An 18051-nucleotide genomic window follows, 5' to 3' on the forward strand; every position below is an offset into this window, starting at 1 on the left:
GAAGAAGAAGGAAACGGAACGGAGATCGGGCGAGATTTTCGCCGGAAATTTGCGAAAGATCGGAAGAAGATCCTGATTTGGTTGCAGGGACCAGAATGAAAGGAAAGAAAAATGAAGGAGGAAAGAAGAAGAAAAGGAAAAGTGGTGGGTGGGAAGGAAAGAAAAGGAAGTCAAACTGGTCGTTTGACCTTTGACTCTTTTTTTTATGGTGGGCAACGGTCGGTCAGACCAGCTCTGACCGACCTTGCCCATCTGTCATGTCGGTCAGATCGGCTTTGATCGGTTCTGACCGACTTGACTTTCTTTTTTAGAAAAGGTAATAAATTGAAAAAATGACGATTTTGCCCCCTGGAACCGATAGACCGAAATGGGGTGCTGACAGCTATTTAAGATATGTGGGTTGATTTAGTGAATTGAATTGTTACCTCAATATATACACACGTTATGACGAATTATAATATTCATAAATTGCCCAGAGTAATAATCTAATAATAAGAATTTTGTAGTTGTCGTATATTGAGTGTTGGATTACTAGTGCTATTGTTGTGTTTATATCTTAGTTTCGTTGATCCTCCAAGGCCATTGCAGGATGATTTAGTATAAGAATTAGTGGAGAAAATGATTATTAGGCATAACTTATTTTTTAGGCTATATTAATGATTGATAGGAGTTGAGGACATTGATTGTGCACCCTCAAGGTCAGGTTTGGAGAAATAGTTTTGGTTATTCGGTGAGTTCTTTATTCCATTGTGAAATAATATATATATATATATATATGTATGTTATGTGAATATTTCAGTCCTTTGTGAAATGATGCGCTCTAATTATATAAATTGTGAAGATGAATATTGTGATAGTTAGATTAAGAAATTGGTCGTGCTATGTTCCGTGATGGAATTTGAGAGATATTGTTTTGTATGTTTCACTTTGAGTTGAGATAACGCGGTGTGATTGTGTTTACTGGTTGTGTATGAGATATGTGATGGTAATGTGCTGTCATTGTGATGTGATTGGGATTATGCTTGGGTATAATGATGTATGACGTGAGATGGTATGGTTACAATTAATAATGATTGTGATTGTTGTTTGACTATAGCCATGGGACCGCTGGACCTGGCGAATTACAAAATAGGCCAGATCGGTCGCTGGACCCAGCGGAATACAAATAGGGCCTGAACGGCCGCTGGACCCGGCGGAATATAAATAGGGACCTGATCGGCCGCTGGACCTGGCGGAATATAAACAGGGGCCGGATCGGCCGCTGGACTCGGCGGAATAGAAAAAGGGGTCTGATCGGCCGCTGAGACTTGGTGGAATACAAATTGAGTCAACTTTTACCACCAGAAGTTAATAGGTGGCCCCCGCTTATGAGATGTGGATATTGGAAGTTGAGAATGATATGAGTGAGATGTGCGGGGTCACGGTACCGTCACAACTCTGTTGCGAGGAAATGCAACCCTATGGCTATATTGATTTGGTTGTGTTGTACATTGTTTGTTTGGTTCGATTGCTGTAAATGTGATGATTATTGCGATTGTCTTAATTATTCTGTGGAAGTCTTGTGGTTTGCTAATTGATTTAATTGGGTTATGAATGCAAGGTGATGTTGAGTCGATGGTTAATTCTGATAATAGTTTTATATGTTATAAAGGCAATTGATTGTTGTGAATGAGATTAGTAATCAGTTGTATGCGTTGTATAATATACTGTGTTGGTGAATTAATTGATAGACTAGGTTATGCTATTACTATCTATATAAATATTTGGGTTGTTAAAAGTATATTTATCACTTAATATTATTCATTTTGCTTTGAAATATAGTGCTCACTGAGATGCAGCTCACACCCTGCATACGTTTTTCCAGATAGCTTCCGATTGCGCGGAGGAACCACTTTTTGATATCGGAGATCAGCTCGGAGAACTAGGTAGGAATCCTTAGTTAGTTGATAGATTTTCTTATGTATAGAATGGACTTAAAAATGTTACGACCTGAAAATTTTGTTTAGTTGTATCACTGATGTGAGAGCGGAAAAGAAATCTCCTGAAAAGTATATATACATATTAGAGTTGATAGATTGGTTATATACTTTGGAAATTTATGAGAAGTCAGTTTCAATGTCATAATGGATTCTAGGAAATATGGGGGAAACGTTACTGAAGTTTCGGGTTGTGACATAAAAACACTTAAAAATTTATATTTTTGTAATCTATAATTCTATATAATATAATAATAATTTCCTTATAAAAGAGTAAAGCTTAATTAACTCTTTCTCGATTTTTTTATTCCTAAAATGCCTTTGGTGTTTAAAAAATATTACGTTAGAGTGCCATTGTAAAAAATGTTTACATACTGTCAAGACCTGAAATTTTAGCAACATTTTCCCTACAATTCTAATAATCCAAAACTTGCTAATATTTCAATCTGCTAGACCTTCAATTGTCAATTAATTATTTCATCAAGTAAATCGCATATCAAACATCCCTATAGATTATTAATAATCTCCAATTACCAAAAGAGTAACTATACAAAAAAAATTCAGGTCGTAACATACTTTCAAGCTTCTCTTCTAATAGCTTAATTATCTATAAAATATAAAATAAACAAGACTATCTAGGAAGTCCACCAAGTTGATCCCCGCTGTCAAAAATTATTCTCCGGCTTAACCAAGCTAATCTCTAATCCATATGAAAAAAATAATATACAGAGTGTGAGCTGCATCTTAGTGAGCATAAAATTTCACAGTAAAATGAATTAATATTAAATAAAAAATATATATTTTAAACGATCAAGTGTTCATATAGATAATTCTAGCATATCCAAGTCCGTCATTTAATTCATTAACACAACATGTTATACAATATATACAAATAATTATTAAATTCATTCTTAAACAATTAATTATCTTTATAATAATGTAATATAATATTAGAATTAATTATTAACTAAGCACCACCTAACATGGAGATGTTCGAAAGAGAAGAGCACAGGTCAGACACAAGAACATTCGTTGGGAGCGAAGAAGAAATGGCGGGAAAAAGGTTTGTGAACAGAAGAGCATTCATTATAACTATGATGCATTATATTATATAGGGGTGATCGGTTCCGGGTATTCTGTTTTTTTCATGATACCCGAACCCTATCCTGTAAGGGACCGGTTTCAAGATTTTGGAACCGGACCCTACCCTGTTGAATCTTGGAACCGGAACCTACCCGGAACCTGTATTATACCACAAGTTCCGGGTACCCTGTTAGAACCTGTGGTATAATATCACTGGTAGGAACCGGGAAGTACAGACTATCTAACTCAATCAAACAACAAAGACTTCCTCTAGATCAGCACAAAACAGATTGCTTGACCCAATTCATCATGCCAAAACTTGCGTAAATCAAACAAATGCACATGCTCATGTCTATGAATTGACCGAGACAAACAGCGGCCATGGGATCAGGACCTAGTATATGGAGCTTATTCATTCAAGTAACGAATTACTGCTCTTCAGCTACATAAGAGCTTTAACAAGATGTAAGAACTCGTGAGAAGCATGGATTCATACCAGATGATGATGACCAGAGGAAGAGCCGCTGGGGAAGAGAGTGCGCCGTACCAGACACAGATTAGGGATTTCGAAGTCTCAGACACAGCCACATTCCCTTAAAGAACCTGTTGGAAAGGAGTTGTCGAAAAGGACTGATATGAGATCTAAGATAACTGGGACAATGAACTATAAATCAAACCGATACCGATACGCCACCTACCTAGGGAAGCACATTTAAGTGCCTAGAATCACCATTCAACGTCTGCAAAAGAGAAAATCCTAAAAATCGGCGGAATCCTCCCTCTTTCCTTGGGGTCCCAATCAAATGGAATCCACAGCACCTATTTTAGATGAAAAATGCTGGCAGACAAGCTGGTGTTCTCGTTAATCTGACCTGAACCTTGGAACAGTTCATTCTAGACTGGTATTCATTATGCATCCACTAGATACGATGTATTTATTGTCTTACTCGGAAAATTACGAGAAAATAAAGCATATCAGAACCAACAATTCCTAAAGAATATTGAGTGCCATAGATATTATATCTAATCGATTTCTGAAATTGATCATAAAGAAAGAGTGCAGAACAGCTTCCAAGTATGGCATGCACATTTACATAGCTGACCATTGGTGTCTATTGTCACAAAAACCACATTCAGTCACAAAACTGCGAGATAGCCTTAAAGCTTCTCTAATTCGATAGCTCGATTGAACATGCGAAGCGAACTAGCTGCCTTGCCGGGAAACAGCAAACATTACCTCGTCGGCGGTATAATCAGATTCCGTCTCACCATTGGGATATTAGTGTCAGATTTCCAGCCTAAATGAAGAGTAAATTCATTTAAGAGAGTAATTGAAATAACTTTTGTCACATGACAGGTAAAAAAGTAAATGATTCAAGTCAGCTTTTCAATCCCGGAGAACTTACATTAATAGAAATGCCCTGCTCCATATGACCTCCCTTCTTATGAGGCTATCCCAAGGTAGTGAAGAAGAGTACATATACCATTCTTGCTAGCCTTTCACAGAATCCTATCATATGGCTGCAGATTTAGCTGCAAAATTATATTTCTGCTTGAGCAGCTTGAGTATCTGAGTTTCATGACCATTCTTCCGCTGGCTATCTCTCAAAATAGAGAAACGAAGAGAATATGTTTTCCATCATACCAAGGACAATTCATATATTTACATTATATCTACATAGAATATGATTGTTTTTATAGTATGTAAAGATCTTGATATATCCAAAAAGATGTATCAAAAGTGTTACTCCATTCAACTACATTAAAAAATTATCTACTCCATACTCCATTCAACTACATCCAAAGTATTTACTACCACCATAGTCCATTCAACTTAAAATGCAAGTGAATCCATAATTATATGATGTGGACCTGTCCGTCTCAGGCCCATCGATGTTGGCCTGATGGGCTGGCCCAGTTAGACATTGTCCATAAACTGAGGACAAAGGCCCGGATGCCGCCTATAAAATAGCCATTTCCTCTCTTATTTCAGTCCATTACGAAAAGAATATAGGAACACCCGAACAAAATTTGCTTTTATACTTTAGCCCTTAAATGACTCCATGAAGGTGGAAATGCTCTTCAAAACGATGGAAGGCTGTAGCATCTAATCAAAAGGAATGCAGAAAGAATTGAACTTAATATAACACAACATTAATATTAAATATAAGAGAGTATATTGGGATGTATGTCAAGCTTTTCGGATCATCAATTCGTTAAAATAATCGGGTCGATTCTATGTTCGTGTGATAAAGTGGCTCATAATAAAATGAGTGATCATGTGGAGTAGAACAATTTGGCAGCTCGCTAGCTTCTGCAGGAAGGTTAGCACCGTGCTCTCTCGAGTGGCGTGGAGACCACTGATAATGGATGGGCCGGTGGCTGTGCGGAGGCACTTAGGGATGCGAGGCTGACCGCACTTTCTTTTCTTTGGGCAGTTCTGTCATTGCTTCAGTCCGCTCAAGTGCCTTGACAACCTCCTTCATAGAAGGGCGGTCCCTTGGCTCCTTTGCAAGGCACTTTTGGGTCAGCTCTGCGGTCTGTAGGATTGCCTTGAATGAGAACTGCCCCTCGATCCAAGGGTCGATTATGATCTTGAGTTTCTTCCCCTCGTTAAGGAATGGTCTGGCCCACTCGACCAGATGCTGCCCGCTCCGCTGCATCATGTCAAGTGCCTGTCGGCCAGTGAGCAGCTCAAGTAGGACCACGCCGAACCCATACACGTCGCTCTTTGTGGACAAATGCCCTGAGAGACATCGAGGTCAGGGTGCAGCGATCCAAGAATCTTGTATAGAATTAAGACAAAACTCTACGTTAACATACGAATAACTAAAAATCTGTCGTCACCTGTTGCAAGATACTCAGGAGCTGCATAGCCATATGTTCCCATAACTCGGGTCATCACATGTGACTCTCCGCCCGAAGTTCCTAATCTTGCCAAGCCAAAGTACGCTATTTTCGCATTATAATCCTGCAGTGAAACAGAGGGAAAAAAGAAAGGAAGTTCTTTAAAAAAAAGGAAGAATATAACTAAAGGAAGTCCGCTATTTTCGCGTTATAATTCAGCAATTTAAAGCTGATTTGGCTTCTAATGAGTAGAGCTGGCTCCATTTGGATTGCTTGGATAAATGAGTATATAATCAAAGGTAGGAGTCTATGGAGTCTAAAACCCCTGGTTTGTGTTCTCATGCATGGAGCAAAGTACTGAAGTTAAGAGATAAAGGCTACCCTCTAATTAAACATGAGATAGGGAATGGGCAACTGACTAAATTTTGGTTTGATAATTGGCACTCCACCTGCCCCCTCATTAAGAGCATCAATGGTAAGAGGTTTTGCATCCCTTTACATTCTACTGTGCAGTTGCAGAGGAATTGCAGGGATATGCGCAGTCAGGAGATCTAAACCATAACTGGTACTCATTTGTTAGAGGATAGAGCTGATAAAGTTGTGTGGTTGGCTGATAAGAAGGCGAAATTCACTCTGGGTAGTGCGTGGAATGTTTTGAGACACAGGGAGAGTCGTGTGGGATGGCACAATCTTGTCTGGAGGTCTCCTGATGTTCCAAGATTCAGTTTTATCAGTTGGCTAGCTGTCAAGGACAAACTGGCCATGGATAAGATTGCGCGTTGGAATTTGGGGGTGGATAAGTCATGATATTTCTGTAAGGATTAGGAAGAAAGCAGGGATCATCTTTTCTTTGCCTGCAATTTTTTCCCGGAATGTGTGGGCCAGAGTGCTGCAGGAATGTGGGATTTCAAAATCTGTGGGTGGCTGGGCTGATGAGCTCAGTTGGGGCGTTAAGCATCTTGGTGGCAAATCCTGTCAAGCTGCTCTTCTCCGACTTGCGTGGAATTCCTATGTCTACTTCATATGGAAAGCCAGGAACTTGAAAGCCTTCGAGGGGGAGGACCCATCTATCGAGGAGACTTGGGGAGCTATTCGCAGCACTGTTCAGGCTAGACTGCTTAGTTGCAGTGTTTTGCTCAAGAAAAAAGGTCAGCATCAGCAGGAAAATCTGCTATGGCAGTGGGGTTTAGTTGTCAGCTGATATGGTGGGGAGTTAGTTGTATCTTTCGAGTTTTGGAATGTTGTGGGTTGGTTCCTGGTCTGTTATTTTGGTTGTTTGATCTGTGGACCTCTAATTTTCTTGACTGTTGGATGAACTGCTGGTCACTATGCTGGGTCTTATTACCCCTTGTAATTTGCTGAGTATGAATGAAGAGCTATGCTGGAGTTCATCCAAAAAAGGAAAAAAGAAGACTATACTGCGATGACAAGTCATTGATTCAGAGAATATGCAATATGCCATTAGATAGCGAAGACTAACCGAGTCAAGAAATATATTTGAGGTCTTGAAATCTCTGAAAATGACTTGCTTCTCCGAACCATGAAGGAAAGCAAGACCTCGGGCAGCTCCAATGGCGATTTTGAGTCGCTTCTCCCAAGAAAGGGGTTGAATCGAGGGATTCCCTGAAAGATTGAGGATAACCGAAATATCGTTACTTGACGAAAACCGATGGACTAAGAGTGGTCAAGAATACTTCTGATTATTCAAATTCTTACTTCTGAAAAGATGGTTGTCTAAACTGCCCTTCTGCGTGAACTCAGAAACCAAGAAGAGCTCATTATCCTTCCAGCAATACCCCAGTAACCTAACAATATTCGGGTGTAAAAGCGTTCCAACGAATTTCATTTCCGCCTCAACGAATTTCATCTCTGCCTGCAATTTCCCAACAATGCATACAGGTATCAGTACTATTTCAAGAATTTCATTACATTTACAAGTAGAACTCTCATTAAATTGTCGAACTGATAATTTTTCCGATTTCCCAATAGAAACCACTGAAAAATAAAACGTTTAGGAAACTAGAAATAACAATGCAAATCTTTCATAAAGTTCTCCAGATCGAACATCTTCATCAGTATGAAAGGTAATACTAATCTTTTGTTCCGCAATGAGTTAAGAGGGCCCTTCCACCGAAGAAACATTTCAACGCTTGTAATCAATCACCACGAGAAAGCTAAGGGAATGGAACAGTCCCTCTCTAAAGGTGGATCCGAAATTTTTGCACATTCTTAGCATTCGGCAATGATGATGAAGAGGGAGAAAAGGAAAAGGTTTGCTCCATTTGGTTCTAACAGTTTTTAAATTTTCATTCAGTTTCAGTAACGGAAATCCGTGAAAATGAACTTCTCCCGATTCCTGAAAATAACAGAAACCCATTTCTTTCGGGGGAATACACTTCCTAGTCCTATGCAGTGTAACTGTGGTGTGATTGGCGGTGCACTTTATCGCACTTGACTTGGACGTGGACAATAAATATTAATCTATTGTGCACAAAAGCACTTTGATGCAGTTGTAGCGGCTATGTGCTGCAGATAACAATTGTCTGTTATCCATGACAAGTTACACCACAGAGGAACCAAATCCGTATCTCTTACTGCAAAAGGTTAAGTCACTAATCATAAAAGATCAGAAATAGGCAATATGATAGATTAGTTAATTACTTACCTGCCATTCATTAAAACCTTCAATACTTTCTGGGTTCAATTTCTTGACTGCAACCGGGATTCCACTGTCCCTTCTAGAAGGAGCTAAGGTTTTCTCATCGACCCACCCCTTGTAGACTTTCCCGAACCCTCCCTCCCCAAGGAGAAAATCTGGTCCAAAGTTCCTAGCGGCACTTTTTAATTCGGAAAAAGTGAAGAGCTTCAAATTCGGTATCAAGATCCGTCCATCCGGCTCAGCATCCCCTGCCACCACTGCCTTCAAGAACTGTGCATTGCTGCTCGTGGTCGAGAATCCCGTGGTATTGCTGTAGTAGTTCGATGTGCCTGGAGAAACTGCATTTAGTCAAGAATGTTTGTGGGTTGCTATAGTCTATTGACTGAACCTAATCAACAAAGTTCCAAATGACAGACAAAAAGGATTGAAGGACCGTACCAAAGTTTGAATGGAAGAGAGGGTGGACTAAAGTTACAGGTAGACTTACACATGCTGAGGTTAGACATGCCAACCAATTCATTATCTTTGGTTGGACTTGTTGACTGTCTTGCTGTATGCTTGAGAAACTCTCTTGCCTTATCCTCACCAAGGTCAGTATCATCTCCACTCAGTAATGAGGGAAAAAGCGTAAATAAATTTCTCCATTGGGAGCTATCCTGTTTCCGAGGAATAGAGTCTCCAGCACATGAGAAGCTTACCACTGTCGGTGGACATACTTCTAATACCAATGGCTTGGCAGCCTCCTGGAGCATGTAGAAACATCCAAAATCTCCACAAAAATTCAAGGGGACAAAAGTCTGTTAACGTTTATGGGGTTAAGAAACTCCAGTACCTCATCCTCGAGGAGCTCTGTATCTTTGCAGGCCGATAACGACGAGAAGAAAGTCAAAGGTTGACTAACTTCTGAGGTACTTGGTTTTGGAAATTCGACAGAGCCTCCCACAGTTGAATTATCACAACTTGTTAATTTAAGTTGTCCTTCCCAAGCAGGCCCTGGTAGCATTGATTCCTCGTCCTTCTGGTATACATATATGTACATACATATATATATTGCGAGATGTGACGATTATACATTTGTGACAACGAAATGATAAAAATAAAACGCATCGAATTATTGTGGAAATTATCTAATATGTGAGGTATGGTTTGAATGTGCAGTTGCCTTAGGCAATGTATACCGCATCCACTGTGCACAATATTTAAATGGTACTTACCTCATCCAACGCAGATCCAGATTTGCCCTTGGAATACTCCTCAGGACAAGTTGCCACTTGACTTGGCGCCGTCAACATCACATCCTTCTCAGGGTTTTCCTTCAGCTTTTCCTTAACTTGTAACCGCCTGTGATCTTCCAGACTACAATCTTGATCACCTGCGTTATATATATTTTATTCCAGAAAAGGTACTGTTATAAAAGGCCCGTTTAGGTACCAGGCAGACCAGGCAGTAAAAAGAAAATATACAAGATAACTCTTTTGGAGAACAGGTACTCTTTTTCATTTCGAAACATCTCTTTTGAATCAGAGCATGAAGAGGAACTATAGATTGTTACTTAAATAGACCAGACCAGACCAGACCGGACACAGCTTTTTTTGTTACTGACCAGATTACCCTCATTGAAAGAGCTAACACAACATTCGCTGCTCTCTGAAGGGTCTCCCTGTTCTACCAAAGTTTGGAGAACATGGTACTAGGAGTTACTAGATGAAATATGGCAAATGGTAAAGGCACCAAACGTTAGTAGCTGCTATCTGTTGGAACTTTTCTAAGAGGTTAGGCGGTTGGTTTAAACAGCAGAAGGACGTATCAATTTCCTACTTCCAGTTGGATGAGGAATACACAGTGGTCAACCTTACTTGGAAAAACTTTAATCTCCTATCTAAGTTTTTGTAAAGTCATGCGGCAAATATAATATACACCGGTCCAGTCCACCTCAGCATGTACATAAGTTAGGATAGGCATGCAGTGACATGAAATATTGAATTGGATCCTAAACTATAGATCTCTATGGTGTTTCAATGTAATACCGGGATACCAAAGCCCAGTTGTATGACTGAAGGATGACTGTACCTTTATTACATTCTTCCAATCGCTTCTGCACTCGGGCCCTTCTAAGAATTTTCTGAGCTCTCTTCTCCATGAAAGCTCTCTTCAGATTCGTCCACCGTGAAATGGCTTTAAGCTTAGGCCATCTAATTGCTACCTGCCCTGATTTGACGTTGTGCTTCTGCTTAGGCTTGCACTCCATTCCAGGACTCCAAACAGGTCCAAACCAACTGGGGAAATCCACGTTGCTATTGGCAGTAGCGCTTTCATGACAGGGTATTTGTGTCATAGGAACCACCACTTGTGAATCTTCTGAAAGGTGCATCTGGCAGGCAGCGGCATCATGCCCACTTGTGACTGTCTCAACACATAAAGATCTTAAGTAAGCTTTCTGTACTTACCAAAGATTACTGCTTAACTAAATTTCTCTGGCCAATATTACAAAGCAGTGAATCATAATAATCCTAGATGGGATGTCATTATATTTACCTAACTCTTGCTTGGATGACAAATTTGAGAAGTTCTACCATGACAAAAATTCGGAAAGCACTCGCAGTCGGTACCAAGTAACTTACCATTAACATCCTTCACAACGAATGCATTTGATGTGCCCTCGCGAACACAAATACCTCCACATTCACCTGTAAGAGTTTTCACTCCAAGCTTGAACTTCCCACTTTTTGCAATTTCAGAGCTGTAATTAAAATAGAAAGCTCCAAGTGCTCCTATCCCATCCTTTAGGGTCACTTGCAGACTGCCGGTCATGAGTGGGACATCCGTTATTTCATTTCTCTCAAAATCCTCCCTGTTCCAAGTATTTCTATCTTCTTCATCAAAGTCTCCTTCAAGCGCTGAAACTGCCAAATTTAACATCGATAATGCACTGTCTTGCACCACATTACCGGTGATTGGGTCTACCAAGAACACATGGACAGGAGATCCTTGTTCACTTTTGACCTCATGACCAGTAACTAGGAGAGAAGGAATCCTAGTTACAAACTGCAGATGCAAACATCTCCGGCTTGGGCAATGGTTACCAGCTATTAGAGAACTGTATCAATCAAAGTTTGACAAAGGAGCTTCCTAGTTAGATTAAAGAATACTGAGGCAAAAGTTAAATAGAAGCTATTGATATGATTTTACAGGCAAACAGGATAGGATAGATGAAACTTCTCTAATGAAGAATACATTGTAGGTACATTGTACACTATTTCAAGAACAAAAAGCACAAAAGCATTAATTATTAAATGGTCCCAAGGACATTCAAGCATATTTGATAGGTAGCCCTCACCTGCGGTGCGAATGAATTGCATCTAATTTGCCTTGAAAATACTCAGAAAACAGGCAAAAATAGGTAATACAGGTAGATAAATCAAGATACTAAATTAAAATTGTGCCGAAGCTTATTAGGATATTTTGCGGGTCTCTCTCTTTTTTTTTTTTTGGGGATCATCGAGAACTAGCAAGCATATGCTTTAAGAGAGAATATCTATAATCATCATGCAAGCTGTTAGCCACTTTTCAATTGGCTAAATGCGCTCATTACATATACTCTCTGGTTCTGACATTCAAAAGCAAACAAGTAGGTGCTCATACCCGCGAATTGGTTGTGGATCTAAATGGGGAACCTCCGGCTCGTTTAACAAATCAGTGGACACGAGCTCAGTAAGATCCTTTGGCTTATCAGACGCATTCGTTGCCCTAAATCTGGTGGTCAAGATAATATTCATCCAAGACAAGTAATTGGTCGATGCTTCAAATGCAAATCCGTTCAGCTTCTTCATTTGAGCAGTCTCAAACGCACTCAAACTCCACTTATAAGCTGAACTACTGCAGGGCTGACTCAATATTCGGATGGCATACTTCTTAAGCATGGGAAACTCATGACCACAAAAAGCCCACCAATCACCTACAAGAAGATATGAATTAAAAGAAGCATAACAGATTGTTGCTGCTAGCAATCAATAAATGCAAGATACTTACATGGGTGATATGCTTTCCCCATTATGTTTTCAATTTCTTTGACCCTTTTTAGTTCTCTCCCTCTGTCGTGATACTTCCTGATTTCTTCCACAAAAGCATATTTATCTTCGCTCGCTACCAAGTGGCTTACTATAAAATCCATGGCTTCAGTTACTTTGGCTGCATCTTTAAACAACTCACTGCACTTATATGCAGGATTTAGAAAGGCTGCAGCAGCATGTACCGGATGGACAATCTTTTCCTTCAATGAGTTGAAAATCTGCCATAGTCTCTGGTACTTGGATGGATTGCCGTCATAAATTCTTTTCATTTCTTCGGTTGCCATTTCCATCGCCACATACAAGTACCCGGAAGATGAACCATATCTATCAACTAGGTGGAGAACTAGGAATGGTGACTCTAAAGCCTTTACTATCTCTTCCACTTGATTCCAAAACTCTAAGCTTCTAATTATCTCAGCCACTTCTGGCATACCAGAACCAGATGAAAGCCATTCAAAAGATTGCACTAGTTGAAGTAACTGATTTTTGACGACAATGATCGACAGTAGCATACTGTAGTTTGAGAAAAAATCTGTTGTTTGAGGTTGTATTAACTGCTTGTTGTTGGTGTACTTCCTCATCAGTGACAAAAGATCGCTATTCCCATAAATAAGAGTGATGAGACATCTAGCTTTATCAAATGCCAGCTTAACCCACTCTATTTCCATGTAAACTTCCTCAAAACTCGACTGGATCTCAGCAGCAACACACTGAGTGACGTATATGTGAGGAAAGTCACTAGTGAGCCGAGCCTTGGTAGGTCCCCAAACAGGAGTGCCATCAATGTATTGCACAACATTTTTTGGCCCTATAGTTTGGATGCAGAAACAGATGATTTCCTCTAATAAGTCGCCATCTAATTCATGCTTTGGGACTTTGAATGCATTCAGTAGCACTACCCCTTTCCACGAATGGGCCATGATGTTAACGAAGGATTGATCCTCTTTCTCATTGAACCAAACATCAGAGATGAGGGTACAGCCCGTTTCTCCCCAAGAATCCTTCACACTTCTCACATGTGCTTCGATCTCGCTATGCAATTTGGGAATTAGCAGAGTTTTGAGTGCTGAATAACTTGGTAATTTATAAGGAGCACCAAATGCAACCACAGCATTGATGAAGTCAATAAAGGAAGATGACTGAACAACATTGCAATCAATGTTGTTTGACAGAAAGAACTTCGCAAGCAAATTATCCAGCTCGCAGATATCATTTTTGTGACATACTTCTGAAGAAGTTCCATCGGAACTACTCGAAAAGTATTCGGGTTTTGGTCTCTTATTGGCACCTTTAATCGCCTCAGCAGCAAGTGCTTGGACATGTTTTGGGACCATGGTGCATATATCTACATCACGTCCTTTGATTCCAGATAAATGGGATTTAACTCTAGGGGCACCCCCAGCAAAATCTTGTTTGCAGAATTTGCACTTAAAACGCCCATACAAACGCTCTGCGTATTCCCAAAAATTGTCTGCTTGCCTACCCATGACGTCCCGTGCACCCTAAACCAAGAAACTCTACTGATAAGCTAAAAGATAATGGAATGCTTGCATTCTTTTACGATTAAAGATAAACTGATCACGGGCCCATTCCATAAACTGCTCAAAATACAGGTCTCTCAATTTTTCACAATCACTGCAGCCCACGAAAAATTTATGATAATCGCGACATAAGATGTCCCAAAGGATTCAGTTGCAGTCACTGCAGGAATGATCAAGTCAGAAAACAACCTGGATTAATAATGTCATTTACTACTGTATATAGCACCAAGTTGGACATGAACTATCGTGAGCATATATAAGATTCACATCAGTATCACCAATGCAAGGAAGTAACGCGAAAAGTTCAACAGTTACGGGTACGATGACGATGTAGCCGGCAGGCATTACTCGGTTATGACGAACCAGCCACTGAGCCACAAAGAAATAGGTGATTGTATCTATTCAATCCCACAAAAAAATGTAGAACTATACTTCACCTGTTCACCGAATCAATTCCAGCCAAATCTTTGCTGCTTTGCTGTTTCAAGAAGATTCTTCTTCTTCTTCTGTCCTTTAAAGTCACTGAGTCAACCAATTGTTGAAAGGAGGTAAGCTGGAACTGTTACCAAAAAAAAAAAAACAAAGAAAGACTAGATAATATCTCAACAAAATTTAAAATCACTGAGTCAGAGAAAATCCAGAAGGGGAGGGAGACGATTTGTCTATTACCTGTGAATTTAACTAATCAAGCTGTTGGCCAGAGAGGGGGAACAAAGAGCAGGAAGAAGGAGAGAGAGATGGATGTCGAGTGACCTCCTAGAACATGGCGAACATATTATATATATATATAACACGGGACCACATAGAAGTCCAATTATTATAAAGTAAGGAGTCTGTGCAGTAATAAAATACGGGGTTTAAAATAAAATGCGTGAAAATTTAAAGTTACGCGTATTTTTTTTCTTTTTTCTTCCTATTCCTCGGAAGGGCACGTAACTTTTTTTTTTTTATGAAATGCGTGGCATATTATTTGGGATAAAATGCACTCACCTCCGATAATATTTTATGAAATGACACTCCATTCCATTTATTGAGAAAATATGCACTTAATCACATTTAACTTATTTAATCAAATCATTATTCCTGGTAAATTACAAATTGAAGTCATAACTCTTGATTTCATTCTTTCTAGGAACATACATAAAATTTTTACTGAATAATGCTCACATACATAAAATTCTTATTTTTAAAATATTTTATTTATTTTGAAGAATAAAAAATGTAAAATCTATAATCTATAACATATATAAATGTGTGAAGCTCAAAAAATATTTCTCGATTTTTTGAAATTTTTATTTTCCTTCAATATATATGGACATCTTTTAAAATGTTTATTTTACCTTTTCAATGTATATGAACAATTGCTACTTTTTATTGCATCTATTATTATAACTAGAATGCCTCTTCGAATGGGATTCGATTTGTGCCTTCTCTATTACAACAATTAACCGCCTTCTTTCTCTTTTTCACCCCAATTCTGCCGACGCCCTTTCTTCCCAACGTTGAGCTTTTCCCTGAAAAATTCCCTCCGCAAAGTGCAACCCCATTCGCGGCCATTCGTCCTTTTACCATTAACTGATTGACAAAAGTCAATAAGATTACCCCACATATCGAACCGATTGCAGTCTTGGAAATTTCTCAATCAAGACAAACGAGGAAAGAGAAGAAGACAAACGAGGCAAGAGTAAAATAATTTGTTTCTTTCCTTTATTTCATGTTCCATTTTCGTAAATTAAGTCTTTCTTTTTTTTAACTGACGAGCTGTAATGCAGGAAAGTCTTCAACCGCGTGACTGGAGCTCCAGTGAAAATATTCCATGAAAGGATTGCTTGTCTTTTTCTGGATATGTCGTAATTGTGTCGTATTTCAATTTATTTGTGCTGTATTTCGAAAAACAAACTTTTCAGACAGTTGACTGCATATGCATATTGTCGACTATATCATGTCGTATTATACGCAAAGCAGCCGACAGTACATCTATGTAGCCGAGTTTCTGAATCGAAGTATGATAAAAATAAACTAGAGTACGATACGAATACGACATGTTCATAATAAACAAAATAGCACTGGAACTCCAATGCCTTGACTGAAGAATTTAGCGCCGTAATGCATAGAAGCCATGAATACAAAAGCAAGCCTTTCATGGAATATTTTCTCTAGATTGCTTCTTTTCATTCTAGTTTGGTCCCCTCATTTCAGCGATACGAGAATGTCTTGCGTATAACGATTATATGTAACGGAATTCGCAAAACACAAAACACTTAAAACTTTATATTTTTGTAATCTATAATTCTATATAATATAATAATAATTTCCTTATAAAAGAGTAAAGCTCAATTAACTCTTTCTCGATTTTTTATTCCTATAATGCCCTTGGTGTTTAAAAAATATTACGTTAGAGTGCCATCGTAAAAAATGTTTAAATACTGTCACGATCTGAATTTTCAACAGCATTTCCCCTCAAATTTTAATAATCCAAAACTTGTTAATATTTCAATATGCTAAACCTTCAATCGTCAATTAATTATTCCATCAAATAAATCGCATATCAAACATCCCAATAGATTATTAATAATCTCCAATTACAAAAAGAGTAACTACACGAAAAAATTTCATTTCGTAATATACTTTTAGGCTTCTCTTATAATAGCTTAATTATCTCTAAAATATAAAATAAATAAGACTATCCAGGAAGTCCTCCAAGCTGATATCCGCTGTCAAAAATGGTTCTCCGGCTCAACCAAGCTAATCTCTAATTCATATGAAAATATTATATGCAGAATATGAACTGCATCTCAATGAGCATAAGATTCCACAGTAAAATCAATTAATATTAAATAAAATATATATATATTTTAAACGACAAAGTCTTCACATATATAGTACTAGCATATCCAAGTCCGTCATTTAATTCATCAATACAGCATGTCATATAATATATTATTAGAATTAACCATTAACTCAGTATCACCTAACATTCATATATTGATTAAATCAAGCTCTAGCAAACAATATGGCTTTTACAGAACAACTTTAGACAACCTCGACAATCATCACACCAATAGCAATTAGACCAGACAAACAATATACAACATAACCAATCAATACAGTCATAGAGTCGCATTTCCTTGCAACCAAGTTATAACCGATATCGTGACCTTGTACCTCAACTAAAATCTCCATAACTCACCTTACCACTTCTCATAACTGAGGGCCACGCATTATCAAACCTCCAACTTAACGTCCATTTTATATCCCGCATGTTCAGTAGTTTACGCGTTCATTTTATATTCCGCCGGATCAGCGGTCTATGCATCCATTACATATCTTGCCGATTCAACGGTTTGGACGTTCATTTTCTATCGTGCCGGATCAGTGGTCTAGGCGTCAATTTTATATTCCGTATGTTCAGTGGTCTAGCCATTCATTTTATATCTCGTTAATTCAGTGGTCTAGGTATTCATTTTATATCTCAATGGATCAACGGTCTAGAAGCCTATTTTATATCCCATGGGATCAGTGATCAACCACACCGCAAACCCTATTCCTTCAGGTCCAACGGTTCCATGGCTATAACAATCAAACAATATCGGTATACACAAGCACAATTCCAATAACATTACAATGGTATCATATTATCATCACATATTAGCATAAACAATCATACCACATAAGAGAGCAATATTTCTTAAATCCTTTCACCTAACATAGGAACCGATTCCTTAATCTCTAACTATCACAATATTTTTCTTAAATAATTTATATAACTATAATACATCGTTTCACCAGAAGAAATAAAATACTCACAAAACTCCCAAAATATTTAATGAAGCGGAACTTTTTAAGTTTCAGTCTCATCAGCTCCTAAGCTAACC

At 38.6% G+C, this 18051-nt stretch overlaps 1 protein-coding gene across 6 annotated transcripts; it reads right to left on the bottom strand.

Annotated features, from left to right (window-relative positions):
* Positions 1-5188: 5188 nt before the first annotated feature.
* Positions 5189-14940, bottom strand: LOC116210923. Of its 6 annotated transcripts, none has more exons than XM_031545077.1 (14): positions 14846-14940; positions 14614-14698; positions 12595-14137; positions 12208-12520; positions 11187-11662; positions 10636-10968; positions 9780-9937; positions 9398-9583; positions 9053-9308; positions 8572-8903; positions 7623-7779; positions 7387-7529; positions 5907-6030; positions 5189-5805 (listed from the first exon to the last, which is right to left on the bottom strand). In XM_031545077.1, exons 3-14 carry the CDS (start codon positions 14120-14122, stop codon positions 5456-5458), a joined length of 4356 nt encoding a protein of 1451 aa, XP_031400937.1. In that variant the 5' UTR covers positions 14123-14137; positions 14614-14698; positions 14846-14940; the 3' UTR covers positions 5189-5455. The 6 variants fall into 6 exon arrangements, with proteins under 6 accessions (XP_031400937.1, XP_031400938.1, XP_031400939.1 ...); XM_031545078.1 differs by having other exon boundaries at positions 12595-14336; XM_031545079.1 differs by having other exon boundaries at positions 9398-9580; positions 14614-14735.
* Between the last annotated feature and the right edge of the window lie 3111 nt (positions 14941-18051).

This window comes from Punica granatum, chromosome 6 (assembly GCF_007655135.1).
Source record: "Punica granatum isolate Tunisia-2019 chromosome 6, ASM765513v2, whole genome shotgun sequence".
NCBI lineage: Eukaryota > Viridiplantae > Streptophyta > Magnoliopsida > Myrtales > Lythraceae > Punica > Punica granatum.